Consider the following 16,618-nt stretch of genomic DNA (forward strand, 5'->3'; position numbering starts at 1 on the left):
ACTCCTGTTGGTGCTGTGCTGGGAGACCCCCAGGCTGCCTACCCCAACCTGGAAGCTCAACCCAGAGACCCTGGCGGACCCGGTATTTAGGGATTCTCTGGCACCCACTATACAGGATTACTTTTCAGAGAATGAGGGGACTGCCACTTCTAACCTCATGGAATGGGAGTCATTTAACGTAGTGGTCAGAGGCCATTGCATCGTGGCAGTCATAAGGATCAGGAGGCAACTGCTGAAAGAAATTGCTATAGTAGTAACAATTGCTGGACCGATCGGAGAGGGAAGGCCTCTAAAACTCTCTTGAGGTGCCTGCTGCTGCCAATGGTAAAATAAAACCTGCTAGAGTTAATGGATAGACTGTGGAGATATGATTATCAGCAATATATCGCCAAAGCCCATAGCGAACGGGACAAAAGACCATCTGCTTGCCTGGCTTGCCAGCGCGGCCCGCAGCAGGCACCAAATCTAGTCTATAACAAGACCTGATGGAGTCCAGGTATATACCCAGGGTGACATTATTACTGAATTTAGGGAAAAGTACGCTTGAATGTATTAGCCCCCCCAGACCACAGCCCTTAGGCTTTGCATACTTATGCCAAAAACAAAAAGAGAGAGAGATGTTGTGTCCATTCGTCTTCCCAGTCAACTTCTATACAAAACAAAGTGAGAATGGATCACCCACCTATTTATGATTTGGTTACTTCAAGTCTTCTTCCTACCATCCCTTCTGTTGTGGTTTAGGGATTTGGAACACACAGGGAGTTTAAGAAGAACCCTCACTCACCTACCTAGTAGGTGACATGCTTCATCATTGGGTTCCCACCCTGGTTGCCGAATGTTCCCTGGGTGTGCTACGACACCAGATTACAGCGGAGTTGGTTTTTTTGTGATTCCGTGAATGTGATGTGGTGATTTAAAATTGGCGCAGGAATCCCTATTATCTCAAGTATCCCAATTTTATTTAAATGTTTTGGGGCTTCAGGTCAATGTTACAAACAGTTGTGGAAGGGTATAGGATAATTAGTTGGTCCCATGTATCCTTACTATGGTCATCCTGGGTATGGTCCACATGTTTCAGCCACATTTGGTAGCCCAAGAGGGTCAACATTGCTTTCTTCAGGACCAGGTTTTTTTTGTGTTTGCACGCGTACTAAAGCATGCAAGGCAAGGGTTGTTTGAAGTCAGTACTTACAACATCCCCGTGTTGTTCGATTGCAATACGTCTTGTATTGTATTGTTACTATTAGTTGTGAAATTCTCCATGGGATACTGATTCAGACATGGGCTTCTCTCATCAACATACAGCAATATATTACCGACATCTATAGTACTGTCCAAGGCCAGGGGACTCTCCCCTCACACTGCAAGAGGCCCTCTTGGTACCGCATCAAGCAAGGAAGGGAGGAGGATCTTGTTTCCCCCTATAGACCTCTTTCAATCCTAAATGCGGATGATTACATTCTTAGTAAAATCCTGGTCACCAGGCCCTGACCCCACTACAAGGGCCTCAAACACCTGGATCAGTCACGATTTGTTCCGACCCATAGCATGGGTCCAAATATAAGGCAATTGATACATGTCCTGCACTCTCCTCGTACGACCAGCTCCAGGACTCCGGTGCAGGCAGTGAACATGGAAAAAGCTTTTGATTCTGTTTGATGGGAAAACTTATACACTGTCATGAAAAGTATGGGCTTAGGAAAGGGGTTTCCTCACATGGACCAAGCTCCTCTAAACTGACCCAGTGGCTCGGGTGAAACTGGGTGCCTCATATCAGAAGCCTAAGGCATCAAAACAGACACTAGGCAGGGTTGTTTTCTATCCCTAGCGCACTTTGCACCTTCAGTGGAGCCTTTAGCGCTCCCGCTCTGGCAGGGCTGGTCCTACTGGGGACTCCCTATAGATAAAGACATTATGTACATTTCAATGTACATGGATGACCTGCTGCTTTATCTTAGAGGGGAACGCCCAGACCTCGAAGGTGCTCTGGCAGTGCTCGTTGAGTTTGGAGCAGTATCGGGCCTTCGGGTGAACTGGGACAAGACCCACATGTATATGGTCCATGAACCCGTGACAGACACTAGGCCACTTGACCTAGGGCGAATCATATATTGGGAGCACCATACCTTCCGTTACCTGGGAGTGAGGGTCAATCGACCGGATATGTCATACTATATTTCGCGAACTAGACAACGCATTTTGACTCTAATTTGGGGCATGAGACGCTGCCGGATCTACTTGGTCAAGCACCATCTACTGATGACCGAAGGCGGCTTGGTGCTCACCGATTTTGAATTGTACTATCTGGCTGCACAATTGGTCTGGGTAACTAAGTGGAGACTGTCGCATTGGGGCCCGGTGTGTGAGTTGAGTGGGGGCACCCACAAGTGCTCTGCATGGTTACAAATCATGCAACATCCCACACGCAAATCGATGGAGGACAAACCCAATATGCTGGTCGATACACTCAAACATGCTTGTTCAAGGGCCCTTAAGAGAACACTCTTTGAATGCCCCTATGGCTGAGACCTCCCACTAGCAGCTGTTTCAGTCATACAATCTGGGAGGCACGGGGGATTGTGGGATTGGGAGAGAGCTGAACTTATGACGCTTGGAGAACTCTTTGAAAATAACACACTAATAGCCTTTCAGGATTTACTAGACACATTTAAGCTCCCCTCTCATCAGAGTCTACTATATGGGGCTATGCATGCTATGATCCAAGCATTTTGGGAAAATGGGGCAGGTGAGACACCCTACAGATTATGTGCACTACTACTGGCAAGGTCAAGGCCATTACAGTACTATACAAAGCACTCCAGGGCCAAGCTAAAGTGAATTTGGGGAGACTATGGGATAGATGAGCGGTGGACATGAGAGTCCTGTTCACTGATATGGACTGGAGTGCAATTCTGGAACACGCTGCACGCATATCAAGGAATGCTAGGTTCAAGCTCATCCAATATTACTTTTTACACAGAGTATACTGAAAAGATCAAAAAGGCGTGGGAACACAGGTAAGTCTTTATTAACCAGCAGGACAAGTGCGGCCGCTCTTTCCTTCAATCAACCGTTCATCTCCCAACTGCCTCCCCTCAGAACCCCTGCCCCACAAAATTTTGTCCATGCCTTTCGCGCGACCGTAGAAGTGGTCAGGAAAAAACAATACAAACCAACACATCTTTCCCCCATTCAATAACAATACATTTTAAAAAAAATAAACATTAAACTTAAAACTATTTACATGACTTGTCTAAAAGTACCATAAGCTGTAGGCATTATACTCCGTAACATAACAAAGTAGTTTTTGAATTAATGTATAACATACTCTCGGAATTTTGTTGGCAACCTAGTCATCCTGGAAGAAGGTACATGGGCTCTGGCCTCATGGCGCTCCTCTCCATGATCGGCTTGAGACCCATCCTCCCCAGACGCGCCATCCTGATGTAACTTAGGCACAGTGATTTTACTTTTACCATCCTCCAATTCACCTGCACTCCTGTTGACTCTCACAACAGTCTTGAGTTCAGAGAACTAAGGGGCAGATTTACAAGGAACTGACGCATCTGCATAGATGCGTCAGTTTTCTTGCGCCAGCAAAAAATGTCCTTGCGCCACCATGTATGCGCTGTATTTACAATACAGTGCTCCATGGTGCAAGGATTAACAGATGCATCAGAAATTCTGACGTATCTGTTGGCCCAAAAGTCACGAATTGCTGGAGTTGTGTCACAAACACGACACAACTCCAGCAATGTATTTTGAGGCCTATACTTACTGTACTGCGTCACTCCGGCTTCAAGCGGGCATAAGGTTTTGACACAGTGGCGTCCTAAAATTGGCGCAGTGAAATCTTTACGCGTGGGAACGCCCGCCCTGCCTACATTATACCTGATGTAGGTATAATGTGACGTAAGGATTTACAATGTGAAGCATCTCACTAGATGCGTCATGTTATAAATAGGCTGCATTGTTTGTGCCACTGTTGCGTCAAAAAAGGGACGCAATGGTGGGGAAAGAGGGCGCAAGGGGCTTGTAAATCTGCCCCTAAGTTTCTCCCTTAGTTAGAACCCTAGAACACTTTACCCTAACCAGATCACCAATCTTCACTCTCATTTCTCTGGTCCTTGGCTGACCATATTTTTTCTGAGCTTCAACTCTCTTCCTGCCTACTTCCCTTATTTTTCCTTCAGGTAACTCAAACTCACCCATTCACCTCCTCAACATTTTTGAAGAGGGAACATGTCCTCTCAACAAAATGAACTGAGAAACCTCCGTATTGGCGTTGGCTGTCATGCGCACCGCCCAAAACAATTTCTTCAGTTCTTGCTTACAATTCCAACCACTGGCTTTTGACAGTTGTACATCCTCTTTGATCACTCTGGTAAATCTCTCTACTATACCATTGCTCCTAAGGCAGTTAAGAGAGGTTCTAATGTGTTTCATACCCATGAATTTCATAAACTTCCCAAATTGCATTGAAGTGAATTGACATCCATTATCGGAAAGTACCTCATCTGGGACCCTTCCCTTGCAAACAACGACTCAAGAAATTCAATCACACAAACTGCAGTTGGCATTTTCACAAACTTAACTTCTGGCTAGTGACTGTAGTAGTCCACCAAAACTATTCCATACTTAGGAACACCGCTGACAGACAATGACATGGGACCAATGATGGCAATTGCAAGTTTGGACCAAGCTTTTTGTGGGCACCTCAACTGCTTCTACTGGGCTGGGCATGGTTAGTTGTAACTTATCACTAACAGGGCAGAACATGCAATCTCTCACAAAGTATTCTACCTGCTTATCCAAACCTGGCCGCCAGAAGTTTTCTCTGATTCTCCTCTTCATGGCACGCATGCCAATGTGACCTTCGTGAGCTAACGTGAGAACCTTGTTCCACATGGTTTCAGGGACCACAAGTAAAGTGTCCCGATATAATAACTCATTGACCACAGACAACTCTTCACAAGCATGTTTATATTTATTGACCGAACAGTCCCTTGAATAACTTCCTGTCCGGCCTATACACACAAGGCTCATGACCATCTTAATTTCTTCGTCTGCTTCGTAAGCATCTCTCCACTCGTTCCTGGGACATATTCAACATTAAAATTGTGCTCCAAAAGTCTATATTGCCACTTGACAATCCTGGGGGTCACTGTATTATCTCCCTTAGTGGTGAAAAGCTGAACTAAAGGTTTAGGATCCACCCTCACAGTGAATTTAGAACCCCATAAATATTGCTTGAAATGAACAATGCCCCACCAGGCGGCTAAAGCCTCGCGCTCCAACACGGAATACGTTTGCTTCAGCTCCTCTAAAACTTCTGGATGCAAAGGCTATCACCTCATCCTTCCCACCTCTCTGTTGATTAAGTACAGCAGCCAACACTTTTGACTTGCATCAGTCATGATTATCATCCGATCCCTGGTATCAAAGGGTTTTAAAGGAATTGCATGTGCAATTTCTTTTTTGATAGAAACGAATTCCTCTGCAAACTCGCTACCCCACCTGAACATAGAATTCTTTTTGAGAAGTTCCTCATGTGATAAGTCTTTGCAGCACAATTGGGTACAAATCTTGCATAAAACTCAATGAGCCCCATGAAGGATCTCAAATGGTCCTTATCTTCTGGTATGCTAAAATCTTCTATTGCCTTTACTGGACTGGCCTTAGGCTCCGCCCCCTCCACAGACAGTTCGTAACCTAAATACTCCACAGTGCTCATATTCAACTTGAATTTTTCTAGACTTAGACTACTCCTTTACTCTCTAGAATAGTCAACACAGAGTGTAATCTTTCATTGTGTTGTTCCTGATCGATGCCATACACCAACACATCATCCTGAAAAGACATCACCCCTAACATCCCCTTGAACATGCTCTCCACAGCAGGAGCAAGTCCACAGGGCATGTGTTTAACTTGGAATAAAACTTCCGGGGTGATGAATGCCGTGTAATGCCTGGAATCTGGATGCAGATCGATCTGGTGATATGCTGACATTATATCTAGCAAACAAAACCACTTCCCACCCTTGAGAGGGGTTGTCATTTCTGTGATGTTGGGCAAAGGTTGTTGATCTACCCATATGTGCTGGTTTAAATCGCGTAAATCAACACACATGCGTTATGTCCCATTGGCTTTCTTGGTCAGAACTATCAGAGAAACCCAAATGGATGACTCGATTGGTTCTCTTACGTTGCTAGCACACAACTTGTTCAACTCTTTTTTCAACTCATCTCGCAAAGCTAACGGTACTCTGCTAACCTTGTGAACAACCGCTTTCACTCCATCGACCAACCTTATCTTGTGTTGAAAACCCTTAAACAGGCCCAGTTCCATCTTAACAAACCCTGGATACGTTGACTCCCATGCTTCTTCCTTGATAGTTTGAACACGGATAAATTGTTTCTTCAATATCACTTGATGGGGATCATTTGGATCCAGTGTGATGCCAAAATTACCTTGGTCATACCACCCCAACAAACAAGCATCATCTTTTGCCACATACACCGCCCTTCGTGATTTACTGTCCTTGAAAGATAAATTAGCATCGAATTCACCCACTACATCAATAGTTTTTCCCTCCGTAACCAACTGGTCGTATGAGTATATTGTAGAATGTCTCAAAGTAATTCCCTGTATTTGGAACAAATCCTCCCATAATTTCTCGCTTATAAGGGTAAAGGGGATCCTGAATCTGCCCAAATGTTGACATCCACCCCATTGACGTTCAACACACACAAGGGCCGCCTAATTCTTTGTGCGATTGCACTGTACTTGCTCACAGTGTGCAAATGTTCTTGAAATTCCGTAATGGTGACGATCAGTTCGCTATTGCTAACGCCTTTTGTAAAGTCAAATCAGGCTTGGACAACAAAGCGTACCGTACCTTTTTGTTACTTATTTTCTTAACTAATTGGTCCCTAATCATTTCCTCCTCAAAAGTTTTGTATTTGCACGAAACAGCCAAAATACGCAGTGCACCAACATAGCCAGATGCTGATTCGCCAGGTAATTGTGCTCTTTTGTTGAATTTGTGCCTCTCTAATGTTAAATTTTTTCAGGATTTGAATCAGGAGTCTAAAGATTTTATGGCTGTAGCATACTCATCTTCTACACTGTCTTCTTCACCTTTGATTACCATAACGATAATCTTTGGAATATGTTTCAAAATACTGCAGCCTGCTGATCCTAAACAGTGTCTCAAAATTGTAAATTTCTTTTTGTATGTGAAAGACTCTACCTCAAGAGCCTCAAGGTATACCTCAAATCCTTCTTTCCGTCTTTCCCAATCAGATTCAGGACACGCAGGATTAGGTATGAAAGCAGCTGATGGCATTATTACTTGTTGTAAGACGATGTAATTTTTGCAAAAGTTTGCTGTGGAAAAGTTCTTAAAGTTTATTTTTATTTTTCTGTTTATGGATTTAACAAAAAGAATCCAAATTTGTTTTCACATTGAAAGTGCAAAAATGTTCCTCAATTCTAATTTGCATATGTGGCGTGCATGTGAACATAATGAAAACTCACAGAAAATAGAAATATATGTGGATTAAATTTCTGCATTTATCTTGCAACAATTTGCCTTTTCCAATGCTTATTTCCTTTTTGTATGAAAAGACACATGTGATAATAATGGTGAGTGTGTCACCGTTGTCTGGAAATGCTGTGCCTGTTCCTGCTTTTCCCTTTTGGTGTGAAAAGATACATGTGTTTATTATGGTGGGCGTGTCACTACTGTTAAAATGCCGAAAGGTATGCTGATAAATAGGCCTAGATTAGCTCAAAGCAAAATGCCCGCTGGTGTGAGTGCGCATACATGCGCATGAGTGCACGTCATCAAGGGAGGTCAGGCAATGCTGTAATGGCAGAAAATTGCTCGCGCATGGAGCTTGTGGCTGCAGCCAGAAACGACGAGCCTCCCCCCACGCTCCCACAATAACTAAAAAGTATCTTGACGGGTGAAGGCCACACCACCAATTGCACTCACTTCCTGGACATGGCTGGAAGCGGGGAAGTGGCGTTGATGGCCAAATCCATGGAATGCGGATGAATGGCACCGCGCATACTTGAGAAGACAACTCCGGTGCTCTGCGGCAAACGCGTGGGAGGTCCTGCTGGCTTGAAACTCGTCACCAGTGAAAAGATCAAAAAGGCGTGGAAACACAGGTACGTCTTTATTAACCAGCGGGACAGATGCTGCCACTTATCCTTTCAATTAACTGTCCATCTCCCAACTGCCACCCTTCCAAACATGTGCCCCACAACATTCCACCCATGCGTAGTGCGCAACCACCGCAGTGGTCAGGAAAAAACAATACAGCCCAACATATACTTACAACCCAAGCAAATCGATCTAATGTTTCTCCTGCCACAAAGGTGGATGCTGTTTTTACCACATGGTCTGGGCTTGCAACATCCTGCGGTGGCGGCAGATCGCCAGATTCTGAAAACACCGTCCTGCTGTTTGTTGGAACTCTTTCACAGGCCCAAGTCGGAAGCAGTATCTTCTAAGTTTATCGATCTAGGACTGATATTGCCAAATAGCGCTCTTTTGGAAGGACCCCAGGGGACTGGACCTACATCGCTGCCAGGCTGAAGTACTGAAATGGGCTAGCAGTGAAGAGACAGCCTTTGGAGGGGAATCACTATGTGGCACGAGAGCCGCGGAGCATGCTCAGGCTTGGTGCACAATAGTGTAAGACTGCCCCAAACTGGATATCATGGGAGAGATCGTTTCCTCACCCTAGAGCAAAGGGAGTAGCGAAGGAGAAGCGAGAGCCCCACAGATGAGGAGTGGCCTCGAACCACCACATCAGCAATAGCTTACTTGCCCCCCTGAGTCCAGGGCTTGATAACCAAAAAGAGAGCTACAATCTCTTTAACAGGATCCAACAGGAAATAACTAGTTCAAGGTACTCCTATTTATTGCTCACTTTAACTTGATGGTATTGGTAATGTGTTGCTTTGTTCAACTACTATTTGTAGTAGACAATGCAAGTAAGACCTGCTGATACTACCTTGCCCCATATACTGTGACTGCCCATATGTTATCCTGGGTGAACATATCTGCTTCTAAAACACATTCACACAGTGCAACGAGTATCACTCATCTGTCACTAACTGTAATACTTGTACCTCACTGTGGAATGCCCATGAAGAGGTATACGTGTAAAATGTGGGTAAGAAATTTCTTATAAATGTACTGCAAAACAATAAAAGATGTCTTAAAAAATTAAAGCACTACTAGACGCAAATCATTGTAGCGCTTTTATCTGCTGCTGGGAAGCATCAAGTGATGAGCGCTAATCCTCGTTACAAATTATCAATCAAACAAAAGCTGGACTTGCCAAAGATGTTTTTGAACTTCCCTGAACTGATCGCAAGAGCTTAGAGTGAAGTGCAGCATGAAGTGTCTCGTAGCGGTACCTGGCCTGTCCTGGCAAAGTAGGGTGGGTTCTGTCAGGAACATAATCTTTCATTCTCTCCTTGAAATGTATGGGGACCATTTAGTGCAGAAACAAAGGTCAAGTATAGAACTCTGAAATGTACCCAATCATTCAACGGTACTAGTAAAGTAGACTTTACACAGCAGAGACAAGGTTGTGCTTACAAAGACCACTGGCAACAACAACAGCGAGACTCGAGTGAGCATCATACAGCGCATTGCACAAAAACAATACATATTCATTAAGGCACTTGAATGAGAGCTTCTTAGCAGAACTAGAGTGCTAATGGAGGGTATATTTCAAATTCTGACTGTCAAATACACTTTTGAATTTTGTTGAAGATATGTACATCTCAGAGTTGAGAAGGACTTCATTTCAGAGACTGCTGAGTACCCTTTGAGATTGCACAAGTGACAACTGTGCTATCCGGCACAGAATAATATTGTGAAAGGAGACGAGTATCTCCTTTTGAGGGTCACAGTCAGGAGTAAAAAACTGCAAGGTAAAAAACTCTCCTTTGGCAATCTGAGCAGAACTTGTTCCATAATGTAGATTGTGTAGTTGGTAACCAGCAGGGCAGTAACCTCCCCCCACATCAAGAGGGATAAAACAGCAACGCAGGGTAATAAGTTCAGAGTCAGATGATCCACAAAATGTTGATGCAAAGATGCTTAGAAGAGAAATAATAAAAAAAGCCAATGCTACAAGAGAAAAGGGAAAATTCTCAAGGACTGATCCAAATCTGCTGGGAAAAATCAGGGACAGCAGTGTATAGCTAGGTGCCATTGAGCACAAACATTTTTTCAAAACAAATCAGGGAAAGAAATGCTTTGGGATGCATCCACCCGTCTTAAGTTCTTCCTTTTATATGCCAGAAACAGAAACCTCAGCAGAAGAGATTCTTCCACATTTTGGACTGGGAACATCATGTCATAACCAACAGAGAGACCACCATCTTGGATTCAACATTTTATATGGTCAAGCTTTGCCTTCCAATGGGAACTGATGGCACTTATGATCATACAAAGAAGAAGCACAAGTTCAACATCCTGTGCACCATGTAGTAACCTGTAGATCAGCTGCCACGGCCAGCATGACACACCATGCTACCCCTTAAGAACTAGTTCATGTTCCCATGGGGCGGAGGCACTGTAGAGATTCCGACAAACAGAAGTCCACGCTCCGAAAAGGGTGCGACAAATAGCGATGTGTTGAACAGGGGGCATATCCAAAACGACTAATCCTCTGAAAACTGCATTAACTGGAGTAAGTTTTAATTCTTTCTTTAACTCTGGGTGCACACAAGACACATGCAATACATCTCATGTGATGTACTTGGAATTCTGATTCATTGCCCCAAACAATATCACCTCAGACTTTGAGTAAATAAGTCTTTGCCAGTTGCATTTCATCCATCTGCTAGTGCCTTCTAAATTGCACTCATTATTTACCTTTTCTACACTGCAAATCAGAATGTCGTAAATCCGAAGGCTATGCAACCACAAAATCCTTTAATAAATCAAGCCTGTAAAGTTCATAGATTTTGGATCCATGCATGTTCTCCATTCAAGGAATTTAGAAGCTTACATGGTGGACAAACCATGCTTTAAATCTATGTTTGCAGGAGGTAGAGCCTTCTCGGCTCAATGGTGGTCTGAGTTATGAAATGCACTCCCCTTCATCCCCCGCTGTCGTAAAGAAAAAAATGTAAATCTTACATTTTCCAACCATTGGGCTAGTTGTCATTTGCAAAACTGATGTGAAGAGACACACAAGGGTAGCATGCAGGTATACATTCAGTCCCTCGTTTATCCACATTCTCCTGCGAGGGATCTTAGGAAACTACTGGTCCTTTCTCAGACCTATACAAGTGCGATAGGAGTCAGACAATTGCAACTGGCCGGAAGCCATCTTTGGAACCTTCTTCCTTTTGATATGAAACAACGGCAAAACCCAGACCTCTCGAAGAAAAATGAAAAACCTTTTCTTAGCTTGGACTTATTGCACACCGATACTCAAATGCCTGGATACTGACTGGTTAAGGTGTTTCATTAGTGTACTGCAACTGGAATGTAAGTAGATTAGTCATTGTCAAAGCACCATTGTGTGTGCTACGTGCTACACCTTTGCTTCATAGGAAACTTTGCACAATATAATTCACCTACATAGAGTGTGCCGTCACAGACTATTTTATTCATACCACACATTGTACTATGCCACACAAAGTCAATACAGCGACACACTCCCAAGAGGAACCTAAGAATTAAAGTTATAGGAGACTGCAGAGATTTCACCACGACTGTCAGTAGACGTACACTGCAGGAGAACGAATACAGAGGCCAATCCACCTGCACTATGTATCCGTTGCCACCACCCTGTAGTCTCCCAAGAGGACAGTAGTCACTCTCCACTCCCGACATGCAGGGGGATCTAGCTCTCTACTACTGAACAATTAAAACACAGCAGAGCCCCCTCAGTGGACTTGCAAGACAGCACTGAGGGAAACATATATGCTAATCCAAAATGCAGAAAAAAGAAAGAAGACAGAATGTAACCAAAAGTCACTCTGTACAATCATTGCTTTTTATCAGAAGTGATTTTCATAAACGGAGACTTGAACACCAAGACCTCAGTTCTCAGTTCATCCCCTCTCCCCCTTTCTCATTCCCCTCCTTTGGCACAACTCTCCAAATTGCAAGTTGCCTCCTTTTATTTGCCACAACTTTGGCCGGTCTTCTTTCTGCAACCCTAGATCATCCTTGCTCTTTGCACAAAAAACCCACAAAGTGTGCAGAGCTAAACCAAAGGTGGAAAGGAAACACTCCTGGTCCCCTCGCCCTATACTATCTATAACCCATCTTTATTACCATCCAGCACTCATTGATCCTATATCTAATAGTACTTACTTTCACTATATAAATACAATGCATATATAAGAAACCTTTCTTATAAGAAAGTTATGGGTACATCTGTAATTCCACTGGTTGATATAGATTTCAATCGCCAATTCAAAATGTAGTGGGGGAACGGGGTGGGGGCCATTTTAACTCTACAAATGACACTTCAGTCCATTGAAGAATCTAATGACAGAGGCATTTGGGGTCCTTTTTCCAATGCGTACTTACCGCTGGAAGAGCGAAGAAAGAGATAGCAAATACTGAAAAGCAGGAAGCTATGGTTTTCCCAATCCATGTCTGTGGTACTTTGTCCCCGTAGCCAATAGTGGTGACGGTTACCTGCATTACAAGGAGAAAAATAAATTGTTATTGGAAATATATTTTGTGAATTGGAAGAAGATGCATATAAAACAGCAAATGTGATGTTAAATCCGCACAAAATAACAACAAAATAATTTCTGATTAACCCCTTCGCCGCGGCAGGAATTCCGCCGCGGCGCTGGGGGGGTTTGGGGGCAGTTGCGGTGGCGCTGTGCTCGTGACGGAACCACTCCGTCACGAGTCACGGGTGAGCTGTGCTCATGACGGAGTGGTTCCGTCACGTCTCCGCCCACTGCGCTAATCGCCCGCACAGGTGGGGAATCAACGGCCGCAGCATGACGGAACCACTCCGTCATGAGCACACGGCACCCGTGGCTCATGATGGAGTGGTTCCGTCATGAGCACGGAAAGGGTTAAGCAAAGACGTTGACGCTGAGGTGTGATTTTTATTATAATGTCTGGTTTCACTCAAAACGTCAGCTTTGTGTGGAAGAAGAACCTCACACTGTTTCAACAGGACCAAACCACAATGTAAATATCATTGCACATTGTGTTAGTTCCGTCGGGCTCTTCTTTACATGAGTAATCTTAAAGTTTAGATGTTCATAGATGATTAAGACCATACCTTTCAACATAGGAACACTCATGCACTGACATGCTAGGTGAATACCATGGTAGCTAGTGTTGTTGGCTGAAGAATAGCCAGCTGTATGGAATAGCTGAGCTGAGTTGCATGTTTGCAAGGAGTTCTCACAGTGACAAAGAATGAGCATTTTCTAAAAGAAAATTGGCAAGAAAAACTAATTGGAAATCTGTGCAGGCATGAGGATAATTCACCAATCCTAACAGCTAGATTACAAGAAAACTACCAGACTGAATTGAAATTCCATTTATGAAGCACTTACTACCTCTGATGAGGCGTTGTAGCACTTTACAGCGAGTAGTATGCTACCCAGGAGCACAAAGTTAGAAGTCAGTCCATTGGTTACAGGGATTTGTCTTGTGCTTTCAAAGAAACGCTTCCATGCATTGACCCCAGTTTCTGTGTTGTACATTAATTACTCATGTGTGCTCATTAGAGTAGCTTATGTGAGGAGCAAAATATTGATGGAATAAACAGATGTTAGCTTGCAGGGATATGGCTTCAAAGAAAGGGAGATTAAGATAGGCATGTTATTTAGAGTAGTCTACATAGATATGAGGCATGCAGAAGGTAGATGAGAAGCAGAGGGGTATCAAAATAAATATGTGAGGAAAAAAGTTACATTTTAAGTCATCGTCATTTTTTCATGCAGGGTTTCAGAAATGTAGTTAGGACGTTTTTGCACAGCATGGAGTCTCTGGATGTAAACATCTGGAAAAACACACATTATAAATTGTACTGTAAAAGAATGTGGCATTTACCAGTCTTTCTAGGGACACTAACTTTCAAAAGGTGTCAAGTACTTGATTCAACCTCGGTGCTTGTTGACCTGGGAAAGTGCTGGCCTGCACCTTGAAGAGCACTGGGCACCATAGAGCAGACAGCAGGGTCTGGAGGGTGAATGTCTCTTGTGGTCTCACTATGACTCCCCAGCACTCACCTTGCCTCGTGGAGTTGCATTCCAATATCCCACCCTTTGGACCGAAAACACAAAATACTTACGGCTGTTTTTCATTTAGTCAAAACGAATAAAAAACAAAGCAAGCACTTGTACTTTTGTTTTATGCAGAAGTGGCTGAATATCTTATCCTTTTTATGCCTTTTTTCAAGAATAGGAACGGTTTTAACTATTTTTAACTGTTTAAGTATGTTTTTGATTTTATTAACTGTTTGGAAAGGATTGTATCGAAAATGTAATACAAGTTGGGAAAAAACAAGCTTCTGATATCCTGTGTAGCAATAAGCTGTCCGATTATAACACAGAGGGCCATATTATCAGGGAACGGCGATAACATTATCGCCGCTTTAGCGGCAGGAAACTGCCGCTAAAGCGGCGATAATGGGCTTGATAATATGCTCTTGTGAATGCCCATGTTCACACCAGAACATGGGCTTCTATTGGAATTCTCTGTGGCACATTATCAAGCCTATTATCGCCGCTTTAGCCGCAGTTTCCTGCCGCTAAAGCGGCGATAATGTTATCACCGTTCCTTGATAATATGGCCCAGAGTCTTAAAAGAGGTCGGCTCAGAGTGTGCACATGGATGCCTTATTCCTGTGACTAGTCCTTCCTACAACGGTTGACTGGGTTCGCCCGCTGTCCCCCCACCCCCACCTCTAGGAATCACCATTACACGTCCTATGATAAGCAGAGACACTTTAATGAATACTCTGACAACACGGCTTAACCTATGTACACCTTACCAGAGTTACAGCTTACAAGAGGCCTTACCTTATCGTTGGTGAGTCGAATTGTTGTATTAATTTTGCGAAATGTATGTGGTCTTAATAATTGCGAAACTCTACTTTTCCTTTCTTTTTATACTGTTTGAAATGTTAATAAACTGTTCATAGATGAGCATTCTCTGCTGTCAGAGTCTAAAACAAAAAAAAAAGTTCAATAAAAACAATTAAACAAGAGGATGGCTCGCTGGGTTGGTGGGCCTGATATAGACATCTGGTGTTGCTACATGCAGGTCGCTTTTAGAAAACAGGGCATAGACGACTTAGCCTGCAAAAACAGCACTTCTTTATTGAGTAATAAGAAAAACCTATCAAAAACAATCTGTGAAAAGTTAGTGGCCATTAAGTGTGACGACTTCTTCATGTGTTTGTAGTTTAATAGAATATCTCATTGGAATAATTCATCTGCTGCAGAATTGGCTGTGTGATTGAATCCAGGACTAAGCCTCTCATCTTTCTGAAGTAAAAAACAACAACAACAGTATCACAGTTTGATGATATTAATACCTAGCATTAAAATATAAATAGTGTAGAGGTGTGGCTCACTGGTTAGAGGTGGCAGATCTGTAAGCAGAGAATTGGCCAGGGACCAGGGTTCAATTCCCGACGCGGCAGGGTTGTGGACCAGGGTCAAAACGGACTCGATAATTCTCGCCTCGGTACCTACTCTAACCAGGAACACACTCGGCAACTCTGGGCATTAAGCTTGCCTCATCTCTACAACGGCCCCCGACAGATGCCGGGGATGCCTGGTTTCACCATGGAGATACCCAGAAAGGGACCATCTCACAGGGATAGCCAGGATGGGTTCCCCAGCGGTCTATAGCGCCGGGACACTTCCGAGTAGCTGTGCGCTGTATAAATGATAATAACATAACATAACTGCGATGAGAATCTTTTCTTGGGGTTCCAGCGGTCTTCAGGGTTACTGGGCATTCATTGCAAAACATTGTTGTCAATTTACCACTGGTGTTCTGGCGCAATAATACGTCTGAATTCAAAATGAATGGCACAGTACTTTTTTTTGGCTTTTTGACTTTCTCTACGTATTGAAGACGAGCAGTGACAAGCTTACTGCAGGAGGTGATGTGAGATTAGATACTCAGAATACAGGAAACACTTTAATAACAGTTAATAACGTATTGCCCAACAGTGATATACTTTTTAAAAGAAAACTACTTTAATGTGCATAAAAAATAAACTACCCATGAAAAAGTGATAGGCTGAGAAATGCAGACGTGAAGCCAATCATTATTGAAACATGTGATTACTAAACTAAACGAGCACTGAAAAATGCAATAGGTCTCGCCTTTGATTAAGTTAAAGCCATTTGCTTTGCTAATGGTATTGTATATATATCTCACTCCACTGTATCCCACTCTACACCATTCCATTCTACCCCATTCCATCCCACTCTACTCAAATCTATCCCACTCCACTACAGTTTACTCCAAACCAATCTACCCCACTTTGCCCCAATCTACCCCACTCCAACCTACTCCACTCTATCCCTGTCTATCCCAATCCATTCCACTACAATCTACCCTACCCCAATC

The 16,618-nt window shown here is 43.5% G+C and overlaps 1 protein-coding gene across 1 annotated transcript in view; it reads right to left on the reverse strand.

Moving 5' to 3' along the window:
• The window catches only part of LOC146854917 (potassium voltage-gated channel subfamily KQT member 1-like), an 879,265-nt gene that overhangs the window by 97,598 nt on the left and 765,049 nt on the right, over nucleotides 1–16,618 (reverse strand). Inside the window, exon 7 of the mRNA XM_085650545.1 lies at nucleotides 12,584–12,694. Coding sequence (XP_085506671.1) covers nucleotides 12,584–12,694 — 111 coding nt within the window. The remainder of the gene's footprint in view (nucleotides 1–12,583; nucleotides 12,695–16,618) is intronic.

This window comes from Triturus cristatus, chromosome 4_1 (genome assembly GCF_964204655.1).
Source record: "Triturus cristatus chromosome 4_1, aTriCri1.1, whole genome shotgun sequence".
Taxonomy (NCBI): Eukaryota; Metazoa; Chordata; class Amphibia; order Caudata; family Salamandridae; genus Triturus; species Triturus cristatus.